The sequence below is a fragment of the Scomber japonicus genome, chromosome 12 (genome assembly GCF_027409825.1).
Source record: "Scomber japonicus isolate fScoJap1 chromosome 12, fScoJap1.pri, whole genome shotgun sequence".
NCBI classification, from domain to species: Eukaryota; Metazoa; Chordata; class Actinopteri; order Scombriformes; family Scombridae; genus Scomber; species Scomber japonicus.
The window spans coordinates 26,890,252-26,906,047 of NC_070589.1; the positions used below are offsets into that span (position 1 = coordinate 26,890,252).

General features: G+C 36.8%; 2 protein-coding genes across 2 annotated transcripts; both read left to right on the forward strand.

The window, feature by feature from the left end:
* The first annotated feature begins 244 nt into the window (after nucleotides 1–244).
* On the forward strand, nucleotides 245–4,018 carry ltb4r2b (leukotriene B4 receptor 2b). The gene is made up of 4 exons (XM_053330794.1): nucleotides 245–829; nucleotides 2,710–2,910; nucleotides 3,014–3,057; nucleotides 3,751–4,018. The coding sequence occupies exons 1-4, from the start codon at nucleotides 245–247 to the stop codon at nucleotides 4,016–4,018; spliced, it is 1,098 nt and encodes a 365-aa protein (XP_053186769.1).
* Nucleotides 4,019–9,284: 5,266 nt separating this feature from the next.
* LOC128368978 (epimerase family protein SDR39U1-like) lies at nucleotides 9,285–13,805 on the forward strand. Its single transcript, XM_053329915.1, has 6 exons — nucleotides 9,285–9,395; nucleotides 10,497–10,603; nucleotides 10,716–10,798; nucleotides 11,947–12,068; nucleotides 12,179–12,331; nucleotides 13,039–13,805. Exons 1-6 carry the CDS (start codon nucleotides 9,380–9,382, stop codon nucleotides 13,464–13,466), a joined length of 909 nt encoding a protein of 302 aa, XP_053185890.1. The 5' UTR covers nucleotides 9,285–9,379; the 3' UTR covers nucleotides 13,467–13,805.
* The last annotated feature ends 1,991 nt before the right edge of the window (nucleotides 13,806–15,796 follow it).

Consider the following 15,796-nt stretch of genomic DNA (forward strand, 5'->3'; position numbering starts at 1 on the left):
TGTCTTCGCCTCAGTCTCAAAGAGAAAGTAAATAACCGTATTTTGCTAAAGGTTTTCTTCTTCTTCCTCTTTCTTCTTTAATATTTGAGTATTTGAGATTTTCTGAACAAACAGTCTAGTTGCAGAAAGGCATCCACATGTTTCTCTGACTTTGAATATTTAGGGGGGAAAGTAACGTTGAACTTTAAAGCTTATTGACTCTGTTTTAACTTTATTTATGTCCTCATTATCAAAAACTCCTAGCATGACCAGCAGAACAACCTTACTGCCTCCTACGGAAAATTTCACAACTCCAGAAAACCATGAATTTGATAGCGTTGTCAGCAATGACTTCTCCACGGCCTTGGGCGCCCTCATCCTCGGCCTGGTTTTCCTCCTGGGTGTCCCTGGCAACATGTTCATCATATGGAGCATCCTGGCACGGGCCAAACGATACTCCATCACCACCATGCTCATCCTCAACCTGGCGTGTGCCGACGGCTTCATCATGGCCCTCACCATCTTCTTCATCATCTACCTGGCCAAGCAGCAGTGGGTCTTCGGTGACCCCATGTGTAAAATCCTGTTCTACCTTTGCAATGCCAACATGTACGCCTCCATCTTCCTGATCATGCTGATGAGCGTGCACCGGCTGGTGGCCGTGGTGTTTCCGATGAAAGTGACCTTTCTGTTCAGGAAGAAGATCGTGCTGAGGGTGCTCATTTGCATGTGGGTGCTGGTGATGGTCATTTCAGTCCCCTCCTTGGTGTTTCGAGATATTCGAGAAGACAAAGACGAGATGAATAAAACAAGACTGGTGTGTGCGCCCCAACACGACCTTCCTCGGCATGTAAGTAGAGTAAATACAGTTATTAGCTTTCTTGTAAAGAGTTGGATGACAAGCTCGATACCGCTTTCTTCTTCATGAGTCATATTAATCATCTCACTCAATAAGAAAACAAATGACTAATCCCACATCCCACATCCTAATTTTTGAGGAATCATAGCGGTGGCGTGCACAGACTCGAATGGATTGGATGGGTCAGATAGTTGTTAGATGAGTGTTTGCAGGTGTTAACGACATGCGGGCATTCACGTGACGTCAATTCAAGAAGGTAGATAAGACATTCCTTTATTAGGAAGGAATGGGGAAATTTGCATTATTACAGCAGCAATGTGGACAGTAAAACAGAACAGAAGAGCAGCAATACGAGAAAAGAATAAACACATAACATCAGAACGATAATAGTAAAAGATATATAATAAAATAATAAAATAATCTTGACATTATTTACAAGAGTAATATATTATCTGAGATGTGATATGAAGGTTAAAAGCACTGTGCATTGACAAAATTACATTATTGCCTTTAAATTTTGATTTAATTACATTGAACTACACTTTGGCTGATGTGAGGTGTCATTGTTTGCTTGTTTTTCAGACACTCCTTTTATACTAAGTGACGGATATGTTGTTATATTCACATATACATAATATATATGATTTAAATGTGCTTTCAATGAAAATTCAAAGCACTAAAAGCACTAAAAATGTCTTGATTTATTGGTAAAATCCTTCAAAAAAAGAAAAAACAGGACTTAAAAATTAGACATTAGAAGGATGGAAAAGCACAAGTGTAAATAGTTGAATTAAAGGACAAGTTCGCAACTTTTAAAGTCTGTCTTCAAACAATACTCAGGTGCCCAAATGATAACTATTAAAAAACTTTTAAGATCCCTTCATAATGCACTTACACTGAACATTTGAAGGAGATTATTTTAAAAGCGAGTTTTAAAAAGAAGGAATGATGAGAGTGAGGTAAATCTATTTCAGCGTTCTTATGGACACCTGATCATTGTTTTAAGACCAACTTGAAAAATTATTAACCTTTTTGGAGCCTTTCATTGTGGGATTATTAGCAGAAAGTAGTCGAATGGTTTGGATATTACTTATAAAGGACATAAAGTAAATTAAGCGGATATTGCACTTTATCTCTGTCACATTATTATAACTTACTGTAAGAGATTAGTGAGATCAAGTTCCTCATTACCAAATAGTGCATTGTTTTCTTCTTCCTTAAATGCTAAAATGTTCCACGGAAAGTAGGAAAAGAAAACCACAAATATGGCAACAACATACAAACAAACATTTTAAAAAACTGCATTTGTTTTGAGAACACCTCTCCTACACATTAAAGTCTGCAGTTTGCAGTTTGCAGCTGCTGGAGAATACTACTGTGCATGGGAACTAAGTTATTTAAAGCCTTTTCCGTGGCTTCAGAGGGAGCTGCATGAAGTTTTATAAATTGCCTCAAGCTAAGTCACTTGTTATGTGGGTAATCTCTGGTTCTGCTGCATCGATTTAATGAAGTATAATACTAAATCAGTGAAATGCTCCTTTAAAAGACTCTCTTACTACTCCTACATTTAAGATTTGAACATTTATTTCCTTCTTTTCCTCGAGTAGACTTCTAGAGACGACACTTGGGTTTTAGAAACATGCCATGGCAAAAATACTGAAACCTTTTAACAAGTATATATACGCAGGGACTTGCTCAGTTTTGCATAAAAGTTGTTAAGTATCAGCTTTGTTTTATGAATGAACACAAGCTCCTGCATGTTGTTCTCGCTCTCTGCCTGCTCTGCTGCGTTTTGACAGATCTGTTCATGTCCCGCAGAAGTCCACGCTGTCATTAAAGTGAACATCTGTTTTGTTTTGTTTTTTGTGCAGGTGAGGTTTCAGTACGCCTTTGAGACCGTGGCAGGATTCATACTCCCTTACGCAGTCATCATCACCAGCTACGTCCTCATCCTCAGACGCTTGAGGCAAACCAAGTTCCGCCGTAACGTCCGCAGCGAGAAGTTCATCCTGGCTATTGTGGTGATGTTTGGCCTTTTCTGGCTGCCGTACCACGTTATCAACATGATACAGGTGTGTGATCGGAGTATCTCTGTCTAACATCATGGATCTCACGACATGCTTTTAGATAAATGATCGTGACCTTTTGAGTGACTTTGTGTCGGTTTGTTTTAAGGTGGCGGCTGAGTGGTACGATGAGAACTCATCAACAAGAGAAGTGTGAGTAACAGCTTTTCATACTTTCACCGATACAGTGTGAGAAATAACACTATTAACCTTTGTGTCGTCTTCCTGGGTCAAACTGAACTGTTCCTCCCTTCCTTCCTTCTTTCCTTCCTTCCGTCTGTCCTTCCTTTCTTCCTCTTTTACTTCCTCCCTCCCTCCTTCCTTGTTTCCTCCCTCCCTCCTACCTTCTTTCCCCGTCCTTCCTTCCTCCCTTCCTTTTTTCCTTTCCTCCCTTCCTCCCTCCCTTCTTCCTCCCTTCCATCCTTCCCCTCTCCCTCCTTTCCTTCCTTCGTCTTTAAGCCAGACTTAAATGACTTCCTAATGTGATCCAGAGTACACAAAAATCATTTTTTTAAAACATTTTTATTTCCATTTTTGTATACTGTAGGTCACATTAGGAAAAACCCAGCTAACAGAAATGTGTACAGGGTGTTTTTATTTCTCAAATGTAAAAAAAAAAAAAAAAAAAAAAAAAAAAGGCTCAGATTTGAAGTAACTAGTAACGATGGCTGTGGAAAAAAATGTAATCCAGTAATATTTGCCTCTGAAATGTGGCGAAGTATATAAAGTAGCACAAAATGTAAATACTCAAGTGTACCTCAGATTTGTACTTGTATACAGCAGTAAATGACATTTGTACTAATAAATGTACTTACTTGGGGTCTAAGATGTTCTGTTTGTCTGCAGATTGGATCATATCGCTAAATCCAGTCGTGCGGTGACGTCGGCTCTGGCCTTCATCAGCAGCTGTGCCAATCCTGTCCTCTACACCTTCGCTGCAAAGTCTTATATTAGACAGAATGGCTTCGCCTTCATGGCTCGACTCTTCGAAGGCATTTCACAAGACCAAGATAAGAAGAGTCGGTTCACAGGAAAACACACAATGGGAACCAGTAACGCTGATTCCAATTCGGCAAATTGTGCCGCACAAAATGGGGCGTCGAATGAACTTTGAGTGTAAAAGAGAGCGCTCTAAAACGACATTTAAAGGCAACATATGAGCTGTGTTTAAAGGAGAGTTTCACATTTTTTCAAGCATTCCTCCTGTTCATACTGACTATTAGAAGACACCTTCATAATGTACTTACAGTGTAAGTGATGGAAGGCAAAATCCACAAAAATGTGTTAAAAAAAAGTCTATTTGAAGCTAATATGAAGTTTCAGCCGTCCAAATTAGTCAAATCAAGTCAATATTTTTCAGCGTTACTGTTTTTTTTGTGTCAAATTGCCTTTTTTTGTTTAGCTCCTACAGCTGAACAGAAAACCTTTATCCATCAACAAAGAGGGATTATTTTTTGTGGAAAAAAGATGAGGTAATTTGAGCACCTGATTGTTTTAAGACAGACTTGAAAAAACTGTGAACTCGTCCTTTAATTAAATACAGAACAAACCGAAGCACTAGCTCAGAGCTTTGTAGATACGCATTGAAACATTTTCAGTTTGACTGAATGTCGGAGGCGCAGGCGCGAGAAATTAATTTCTTGGACCTGATCTGTATAACAGGACTGTAAATACTCTTAATATTTGTATTATATTATTTTTTTACTTTTTGTGTTCCTTACGGAGTAGGAACACTTGAACAAGGCAAATATAATTACCAGAAAACACTGTACTTTAACTACTACTTGTTCCCAAACAGCAGAACATTCACTCATTCATTCCAGTAATAAACTAATAAACTAAGCCTTCAGATAAATTTATAAAAACCTTTATTCAGTTCAAGTTCAAGGAAGGACAGGAGGAAGGGATGAGGAAGGAAATGAGTAAGGAGGAAAAAAGGAAGGAAGGAAAGGAGTAAGGAGGGAAGGAGGAAGAGAGGAAGGAAGAAAGGAGGGAGGGAGGGATGAAGGAAAGGAGTAAGGAGGAAGGGAGGAGAGGAGAGGGAGGGAGGAAGGGAGCAAAGAAAGAGGGAAGGAAGGAAGGAAGGAAAGAACAGTCAAAAGAGATGGGGTCAATTTAACCCGGGAGGCTGACAGGAGGGTTGAGACACGTTCAAGTCAAATCGGGAACTGGGACACTTGTTTGTATTATTGTATTGTAGAGACATTGAACGCATCACAGTCTGAACAGAATCTGGTTAATATTCAAACCCACACAGTTCAGATCACTTCACCACTATTTTATAAATCTGCAGCTTGACTCCTGACATGTGATCACTGTTCAGCGTCCACCTCCGTCCCACCTGCCTTTATAAAAACATTTCAACAAGTTTTCAGTGATTTTGTCCATAAATGTAAATCTAAATAAAGTATATATTTTTTAAGACTGCTTTGAACAGTTTAATTTACGGTGGGAGAGTTTATCCGACTAAGTTTGAATGTTCTGGATCATGTTTCGCTTTGTATAATAAATTTTTCATGACCTCTATCAATCCTTATCAGCATTTTGTATTTCTGCTTAACTCAAGATTACAGCTTCATCTCTGGACCTTTAACAGTATTATGCACTGTATGGTTTTTTTAAATAAATGATCCAACATGCTCTGATGCTGTTCAATAAAAAAAAAAGATATTGAAACTCGAGTCAAAAAAGCTTCAAGTTATTTTAACTAAAGATGCAATAAACTGGATTAAAGTTACCTACTTAAAACCAATTATACTTGTATTGTTCATCTGTTTAGTGTTTAAGTTTTAATTATACCCATCAGTCTTTACCACTGCGGTTTCATTTACTGGACTTATTTATGAAGCACCTGCGCATTACAACCTCATTTATATACAAGATAAGAGGCAACACATTTTCCCACAACACACTTTATTAATCGTTAAGGTTAATACATACAATTAATTCACCATGCATCATAATACTTGACTAGATATGTATAATTTGGGATTTAAAATCCAAAAAGTCAAAGCTCCAGTTTGCAGTCTTTAATCATGGTCATCATAACACATTGGCTGCATGCATGTTTATCTAAAAAGTTATTCTATAGTACAAATGTTGCTGAGCTTTGACTTTCCCTCCTTCTCTATGCACCTTAGTAGTTTGAGTTGTGCAAGAAACCTCTATGCTGTTAATTAGGGAGTTAAGGCTCAGACATGTGGAGACTTAATTGATATAAAATTATCCTACAAATGAACACATGCCAAGATAGATAACATTTTACTTAAGTGCTTATAAAATTACACTATTTCAAAGTTGAGGTGTTCCAGCGTTGGATGCATTTCACACGTTCACATTACCTGTAAGAGTAAAAACACAAAGATGAGTTGATCTGAGTTTGCTGTGTTGAATCTTTTATATTAAAGCTAAAATGATTAAATGGATTCATAATATGCAGCTACTTTCAAAAATCACTGATCACTGTCATTTAATGGCTGCAGCTTCTAAAATGTCCAATTTCTGTTTTTCCTTCTCATAAATGACAGATTAACTTCATATTTGAGTGTTATTTAGACAAAATAAGCCAACTGAAGACATTAAACACAGCCTCTAAGAAATTATGAATACCTTTTTTTTTTTACATTAGAAATAAAAATGGTTGCTAGTAGCAGCCCTAGTTTACATATATAGTGCAGGCTTATTGATTGTTCTATAGCAATGGGCATCTTCATGTTATCAGCACATGTAACAACCAAAAAGATACTGACCTTAACTTTATAGAGATCAATCCAGTCCAGATGTTTAGTCCTAAAAAAATTGAAAAAAAAACAAACACATTTAGTCTCAATTGCAGAACAAACCATGAACATCCTGTCTATCATCGTTCTGTCAAACCCATCAGTGCAGTGAAAGAATAATCATGAGGTTCAGCTGAAACACGGACTCACATGCAACTCATCATTAAGGTTTGACTGTAAGGAACTGAAGGCACCAGAAAAAAAACTCATGCAGACTTAAATTCAATCTGCAGCTACTGTGATAAATCTATTAGTCACTTTGAGTTAAAACACCAATACTCAAATTCAAGCTTATAAAATGTTAATGTTTTCTTGTTTTAGTCTTTTATGACTAACTGAATCTTAAATGTGGACCATTAGTAGAGGTAAGACATTTTAGGCTGCATCCTGTGCTTTGGGGGAACACTGGTTGCCATTTTATAGACCAAACTACTCATCGGTTAATCAGGAAATTCACAATTTTTCAAGTCAATCTTAAAACAGGTGACCAAATGAATAGTGAAATAGCTGTAAATCATCCCTCCTGTTCATACTGGCTATAAAGAAAGATCCTCAAATGTGCTTTCAATGTAAGTGATGGAGGCTAAAAGCTAGTTATTCTGTGCAAAAATGCATCTAAAAGTATATCTGAAGCTTATATGAGGCTTCAACAGACTGAGTTAGTGGATATATCTGCCACATTTACAGTCTTTTTAACACCAAACTCCCTCTTTGTGTTTCCCTGTTGAGCTGTGATGAAGTATAGTAACATAAAAAGGAACTTTGGCTCTAAAAAGACAAATATTTAAAGATATCTACTTGATTTGACTCCTTTTGGATAGCTGAAGCTTCATATTAGCTTCAAATATTAACAAGAGGAAAGATTACAGCAAGAAAAAACAGGTTTCAAAGTTCATTTAAGCACCTGTGTTTTCAATACACTTCATAAAAAAAAGCGCGAATCTGCCCTTTAATCAGATAGTTGCAGCCATAGTAAGGTGCAGCAGGATTTCACTTTTGTTTTTACTAACCCCAGAAACCAAAGCCAGGATTGAGGCCTGTGGTCAGCTCATGTAATTAAATAAACCACATGTAGTACCTCATTAAAATGCCATTTATTTAGACATTTGACTCTAAAAACAGCATCCAGGTGCAAGATTATAACTTTAACAGCAGTCTGAATTATTAAAAAAAGGTCAAACATGGCTCATTAGTAGCAACCATGTGGTCTGCTGGAGCTACTGAAGCAGCTAGCAATCACAATAAAAAAGGCGGAAATGAGGTAAAAAAAAAAACCACAAGAAGACAAATAAACACATCAGCTGCAAATAAACTCAGATAAATATGAAGGAGGAGATTAAAATGTACCGTGCATGAAGCTTCAACACACGCTGGTTTTCTTTTCAGACACGACAGACCACCAACGACCCGCAACGAGGAGGAGAAAGAGAGAGAAAGGCTGTTAATGAGGCTGCAGCTCAATTTATCTCTTTATCTAAACCACGTGGTGTCTGCTGCTGTCCGACGTCACAAGGCAGGAAGCTTCCGGGTCAATAACACAGCCTGAAAATATAAATAAAATAATATGAAATAAATTAATACAATAATAATAAAATAATAATAAAATAAAATAATACTATAAGATAAAATAAAATAATAACAAAATACATAATACTATAAAATAACAATAATCTAATAACGAAATAAAATAAAATAATAATATGAAATACAAATAAAATCATACAATTATTAATTAATTAAATAATAATAAAATAAATTAAAATGATAACATGAAATAAAAAAAAAATAAAATTAAAATTAAATAAAAATAAAGATTATATCTGTTTTAAACATATATAAGATTAAAAAAATAAAAAGCTAATTAAAAAAGATAGCCATGAACTAATAAAGAGGATTATTCTTTCTTTTTTAATTGCTCACTTTGTGTTGTATTTTGGAAAACTTCGCATAAGATCTGTATTGAAAAAAAGGTATTATTTCCTTTTTTTGTGTATCAAAATATAAATATTTATAGCCCTGTAAACCTTTTTTATTTTGTTTAAGTTTCATATCCACAAAGCCAAAATATCCCAGAACAACCCCATCATTTGTTATTTTTAATTGAAATAAAAATCATTATTTTGAGTCTCTGTAATGTATAAAAAAGTTGGTCTGGTATCAAAATCTATTCCGAATTTTTTTTAATTGAATATGTCTTTCACTTTTACCTTTATTTAGTTAGTTTCTTTTTCTTTCTTTCTACTGAAATGATTAAATATTGATTATAAATTTTTTTTCTTATTTATGAACTGTAATGACTGGTTTCATACAGTTAAACTATATGAATTAAACTTGATTCAATTTTATTAGCTTTAGTTTTATTAGCTTTTAGGCATCTGCACCCTCTCATATAAAACATTAATAAAGCCTCATTAACACACTAATGTAAAATAAAAATCAATAACAACTGTAGAGATAACTAATAGATTAGAATAGAAAAAGTGTTTAAACAAGGTCGTTATTGAACACAGAGCCTTAAGAACTACAATTACTTTAAACTACAAAATGACGTAATAACCCGCTACGGAACTCCGCTTGGTCCAAAAAGGCTCAAAACAACTCCCAGCCACTTCTCTGAACATCACCTTCATGAAGCTCGGAGACTCCTGCAGCCACACTCGTTATTCAAGTCAACATTGGACGCTAATTTGGGAACCATGAGAGTCTTAATAGGTATGTTAGTTTTTTCCAGAGTTAAGTTTATATTTTAAAGTAGCTGCAGAAAGGTCAGAGTGACATAATGCTGCCTGCTAGCTGTTAGATAATGTTAGCATTGTGGGCATAAGTTCATTTTCCGAACCAGTGAGTTAATTACAATTAAAGTTATAATTACACTAGAGAGCTACATGAAAGCTTTGACCTCTAAATGTGTCACTGTGGTGTTTTATTGTTATTTAAAGCTAAGTTTGCTTAAGTAATGCACAGAGACCTGTTTTGTAAGCATGTGTTGTACGCATGCGCATTGTTCATGAGTGTGGTGCCTTCATTGTCTGTTTATATCTAATGTGAGCTGCAATAATAAGTCCATTAATCGATTGCTCTATCTTGAGAGAATTGATTGACAGCTATTTTATTGATGAATAATTGTTTTAGACTTTTTATTTTATTTTAAGCATAAATATTTGCTTGCTGCAGATTCTTAAATGTTAGAATTTGATGTTTTCTAATTATAAACTGAATATCTTTCGGTTTTCCGACTTTTCATTGGACAAAATGACATTTGAAGACACAAATCTGGGTTGTGGAAACTACAGTGACAATTCTTCCTAATGTACTTACACTTTATAGACAAAAAGCTTAGGGCTGCAACTAACAATCATTTCTCATTATCTATTAAGCTGTCCAGTATTCACTCAATTAGTTGTTTGGTCTGTAAAATGTTAGAAAATGGTGAAAAATCTCGATTACTGTTTCCCTGAGCTCAAGGTGACATCCTGAAATGTGTTATTGTGTTCAGACCATAACAATTAACACAAAGATATTCACTTTACTGCCTTAGAGGACAAAACAAACCAGAAAATCACATTTGAGAAGCTGGAATCAGAAAATGTGGACATTTCCTTCTTAAGAATGACTCAAACAAGTTCTCAGTTGGTTGATTAATTCAGTAATTGGCCACTAATAGATTAATTGATTTATCACCACAGCCCCCAAAACAATTAATCAGCAATAAAATATTGTAAGCTGCAGCCTTACATGTATTAAAGTGTGTATGCATGCATGTCATGGTTCCTCTGATTTCTTCTTTCTTTCTCTACATTGTCTCTCTTGCAGGAGGAGGATCTGGCTTCGTGGGCCGTGAGCTGACTCGCCTGCTCAGAAACAAAGGTCACGAGGTCACAATTATATCTCGCCAGCCCGGTCCAGGGAAGATAACTTGGGTACGATCTCAGTTTGATCGAGTTAAAGTAAAACTGGAGCTCACTGTTGCTTGTCTCCAGATGTAGCATCACATTTAAACTCTTGTACTTCTCCTCCTCTGTGTATCTGCAGGGTGAATTAGAGTCTAGAGGCCTCCCACCGTGTGAAGGTGCCGTCAATTTGGCCGGAGAGAATCTCATGAACCCACTGCGATGGTGAGCAACACATAAACTACGGCGACAACTAACATTTTTAAATTAATTATTCATTTTCAGATTATTTTCTTCATTGTCGTCTCTTGTGTATTGTCAGAAATTTGTTTCCAGAGCCCAAGATGAGCCTTTTTAAGTGCTTGTTTTATATGTTCAACAATGCAAAAGTAAAATATATTTAAGTTACGATCACACTGTATTAAGGCTTCAACAATTAGTCTGTTAATTAATTCATTAATTAGCAACTACTTGGATAATATCTCAATCATTTTGAATCAATTTTTAAGAGGAAACTTTCCGAATTCAGTGACTCCATCCTCTTAAATGTGAATATCTTCTGGGTTTTTTTAAAGTTTTGTGTGACAGTAAACTGAATATCTTTGGGTTGACGTCAGATTGGACTTTGGGAAACCTTGATTGACATATTTCACCATGTTCTGACATTTTAATGACCAATGAAAGAATTGATTAATTTGAGAAAGTCGAATGGTTACAGCGTAAGCCACATAACCACCACATTCCTGGTTCAGCTCCAGCTAGAAACCCTTGTTGCAAGTCCTGCCTCTCTCTGTCTTTGTTTCTTTTCTATGTGTCTAGTTTTTAGCTGTCCATTAAAGGCAAAAAAAAAAATCCTGAAAACACATAATAAAAAAAGAGATGACAATACTGATTAGTTGCAGCCCTTAGACTGTAAATTAAGAAGAAAGGGAACCTGATTTTTGAGAAGATGAAATGAGCAAACGTTAAACACTTATGCTTAGAAATTGATTGAATCATAAATTATCCACCAAATTACTTGTTGTGTTTTATGTTTGTCCCAAAAATCACAATAAACTAACGAACCACAAATGTGCTTAAACCTAGAATCTAAAACTGTCTCTGTATTCTTTTATTGTCATCCAAACCATGATTGTTTGCTTGAAAATTGAATAAAGCAGTCAATATCAAAATAGCTACAAATAAATTTTCTGTCTTCTTATTAAAATAATCGTTTTAGCTCGAAAATACAAAAAGCCTGACTCTATTAAACTTGAATTGAATGTAGTTGGAGGTTTGTAAGTACTACTGAGGCTGGTGTCCCATCAGTTTTAATGTATTTTTATTTCTATATTCTTTATATTATAATATTTAATCTGTTTCGGTTGTTTCAGGTGGAACGAAAGCTACAAGAAGGATTTATTTTCCAGTCGCATCGACACTACAAAAACTCTCGCTCAAGCTATCGCTGCCTCCTCCAGTCCTCCTCGCTCCTGGGTCCTGGTCTCAGCTGTAGGTACGTCTCTGTAAAAGTGATGCAACTTCAAATTCTTCAATGCAGTCGGGTGATAAACAATACAGACAGTGACGTTTGTTGTCATGTATCTTACTTCTCTTTACTCTCAGCGTGCTACCGGCCCAGTCTGACAGCTGAGTACACAGAAGACAGTGAATGGTCACCGTTTGACCTCCTTTCTCAACTGCTGAAAGAGTGGGAGGCCTCCGCACTCCTGCCTGAGAATGTGGCAAAAAACACCAAACAAGTGGTCATCAGGCCCGGTACGTACAAATAATCCATTTATAGAAAATCACAACAGCGGCAGGTAAAAATGAAACCGCACACAGCACGCACAGGTTTAACAAGCAGGTGGATTTGTGATAGTTTAGTTAAGACAAATGTATTTATTTAGTACATTTTTGTTGTAGAAGTGCTTCAAAGAGAACGTTAAAATACAGTTAAATAACTTAAAAGATACAAAAATGATTAAATAAATGACACAAAGTTAACTTACATACATATATAGATGTGGATTTACACACATGACAACTGACTTAAAAAAAGTATAAAGGACAAAGGTAAGAAAGGTAAATCCTTTTTTTTCTCCTTTATTCCCATCCACCTACTTTTTACCTTATCTACCCCCCCCCCCCCTCCTCCCCAACATTTCCCATCATCTGATAAACAGTGTAGCACTAATATAAGTCAAGTAGTCATTCAAGTCAACATAACTTTCAATTACACTCATTTACACACATTTAAAAAAGTGTAGTGGATGAGACGGAAATGGAAGATTGATTAAAACAAGTATCCATGACAAAAAATGTATCAATAAGTATATCAGTATACTTTTATGTATCTTCATTGTCTGTCATTAAATAGAAAAAGCAGTGTATTTCCCCTTTTAATGCAGTAAAGTCACCTGATCTGCAGCTTTGAGAACAAACATGTAAAGATTACTTCATGCTGTTCCTGCTTCGTCCACCAGGGGTGGTGTTGGGTCGTGACGGCGGTGCCATGAAGCAAATGCTGCTGCCCTTCTGGCTCGGCCTGGGGGGCACCCTGGGGTCCGGGACACAGCCTTTCCCTTGGATCCACGTCTCAGATCTAGCAGGGATCATCGCCCACGCCCTGGAGCCCCCTGCAGACACCCCCTCCCCTTCAGTACAGGTGTTAAACGGAGTCGCACCCACCCTGAACACCAACTACGAGTTCACTAAAGAACTGGGGCGGCTCCTGAGGCGGCCCACTATATTTCCTGTACCCGGCTTCGTCATGAATGCATTGTTGGGCTCGGAGAGGGCTGTGGTCCTCACACAGGGCCAGAAAGTCATACCCAAGAGGACTTTAGAGGCCGGATTTCAGTACAAGTATCCAGACTTGACCTCGGCCCTGAAAGAGATCGTTGGGAGTTAACAGATGTTGAAATAATGTGACTTAAAATTTACTGTAATTATGTTTTCCTGTGTTACAAGAATATAAACGACAATGATAAGTCAAATCCATCTACTGGTTGATGATATAAGTCCCAGATTTCTCAGATATTAATGAGTGTTTCATATCATATAAAACCAGTTTCTGAATTGGGTTTTAAAACCTGCAGATGTTTTTTCGCTGAAGGTCTTTTCATACTTAGCTTTAAAATAAATCTGAGCACCAGATATGCAACAAACAAGGTGTGATGGCATCCTTGCATACATTTAGTATCAAATTGTACAAGCTGGCTCAACAAGGACTTAATAGTTTTGAAGTCTATATCAGGGTAGTCCACTTCTCTCGCTGTATGGTGAATCACAGATGTGGATTTCCTTCTGTTTCCTGTTTAGGGACGGGAAAATAAACATTGCAACAGCTTTTTCTTGATGTAATCAGGCCTGCTGTTCATATTGACCATTAGAAGATCCCTTCATGATGCACTTATAATGTACATGATGAGGACTAAATCCACTAGAATATATTTAAATCAAGTAGATATCTTTATCTCCTAAGTTGCAGTCTTTTTAGGGCCAATGTTTTTGTTACTGTACTTCCACCACAGCTCAACAGGGAAACTGTCAAGTCACAAGGAAATGGCAAAAATGTGTCTTTCATATGATCTAAACCTTAGAGCACCACCTTTATTAAGTTAGCTTTTGTATTCTGGTTCTATACCTGATTGAAATCCTGTTTTCTGTTTGTCTGTGTTGTAAATTTCATGTTATCTATTTAAAAAAAATAATTAATTAATCACAAATAGCCAATGTTTTTTTATTCTTAATTCATTTTGGTCCAATTCTTAGATGTGTTCAGCTGTACCCATAGACATATACAGTATACGTGAATAAATGTCTATGGTTGTACCCCCCAAAAAAACAGCAGAGGGCGCCCTGCTCCTCTCTGATCGTCTCTGCCCTCAAGGACAAAGGTTCCGCCTTAACAGACAGCCGGAATTATTGTTAAAGGATTGTGAAACACATATACATATATAAAATATAACAGTTGTGCTGTCATCACCGGTTGAAAAGACACAGAAGAGTCATAACTTATCTTATAAAAGTACAGATTTATTTACTATACACATTATAAACTGTACATGAGGAAAGATCATTCATTGCATAAATAATATTTTAGAAAACCTTCCAAGTCATTAGCACAATAAGCTGCAGCGGACGGTCGAGTTGTCTGGAAACAGTCTTCAACAGCTCAGGCTGAACTTCATCATGCAGGTCAGCTGGCAGCATGAAGCTCAGTGGTCTCTCAAAACTCTCAATAACAAACTAACAGCTGAGCTGATTAGTCAGGCGAAGTCCTCACTCAGATAAAGCCGGTGAATGTTGCTTTTAACGAAGCAAGAAGATGAGTCACATGACGATAAAATGGAGGCAGACACACTGCTCAGATGTCTTTGGAAGTAATTTTTCTGACACCGTCATTGTTTGTTACTTTTTTGTGGCAAACATGGAGCATCCAGAACAAAAGAATAAACATTTACATTGAAACATTATTAACACTATTATTTACATCCACTGACAGAAAAGGGGGATACTTCAGAGTCCTGTTAGTCCTGATGGGTGTAATCAGATGTTGCTCTCCTCTCTCTCTCTCATCCTGCTGAGTTCTCCCAAAAGGTCAGAGGTCAGCTTGGATGTGCAGAGAAACATAACTTTCATACCTCCATATGTACTGGGGCGCGTTCCCATTTAATTGATTTACTTGGAGAGGAATGTGATCCAAGACCAAGTCCTGTCTTATCAGAACATTTAGTAAAACAACGTCTGAAGGCAAAGAAGAGTCCAGCACAGACAGCGAGTCCAGCTGCTGTTAGTCCAGCGTAGAGGCCGATCCTTCCCCGAGTCTCTGGTTGTGGACTCACAGTAGGTTTCTGAGGTTCTGGCTGATCAACAGCTGCTGTAAAGGACAGAAAAATGATAATAATTGTACTTTTATTCCACAAATTCTGTTATCAACTCTCTGACTTGTGACACTTCACACTGTTCGTGTCCAAAATTCAAGTCTGGACTGTTTGGGTTTGAACTTGGTGATGTTTGTGTTCACATACAGCATATTGTTAACAATACAATGGCTGCTGAGTGCAACCACACTCAATCCAGTCTGTACATCACTGATAACATGCATTAAAAAGACTTTCTGATCTTACCAGTGACATTGAGGCGGCATCTGTCAGAGCTCAAACCATAATCTGTGAGCACCTCACACTCGTACCAACCCGAGTCTTCAGTCCTGAGACTGGACACATTAAGTCTGAT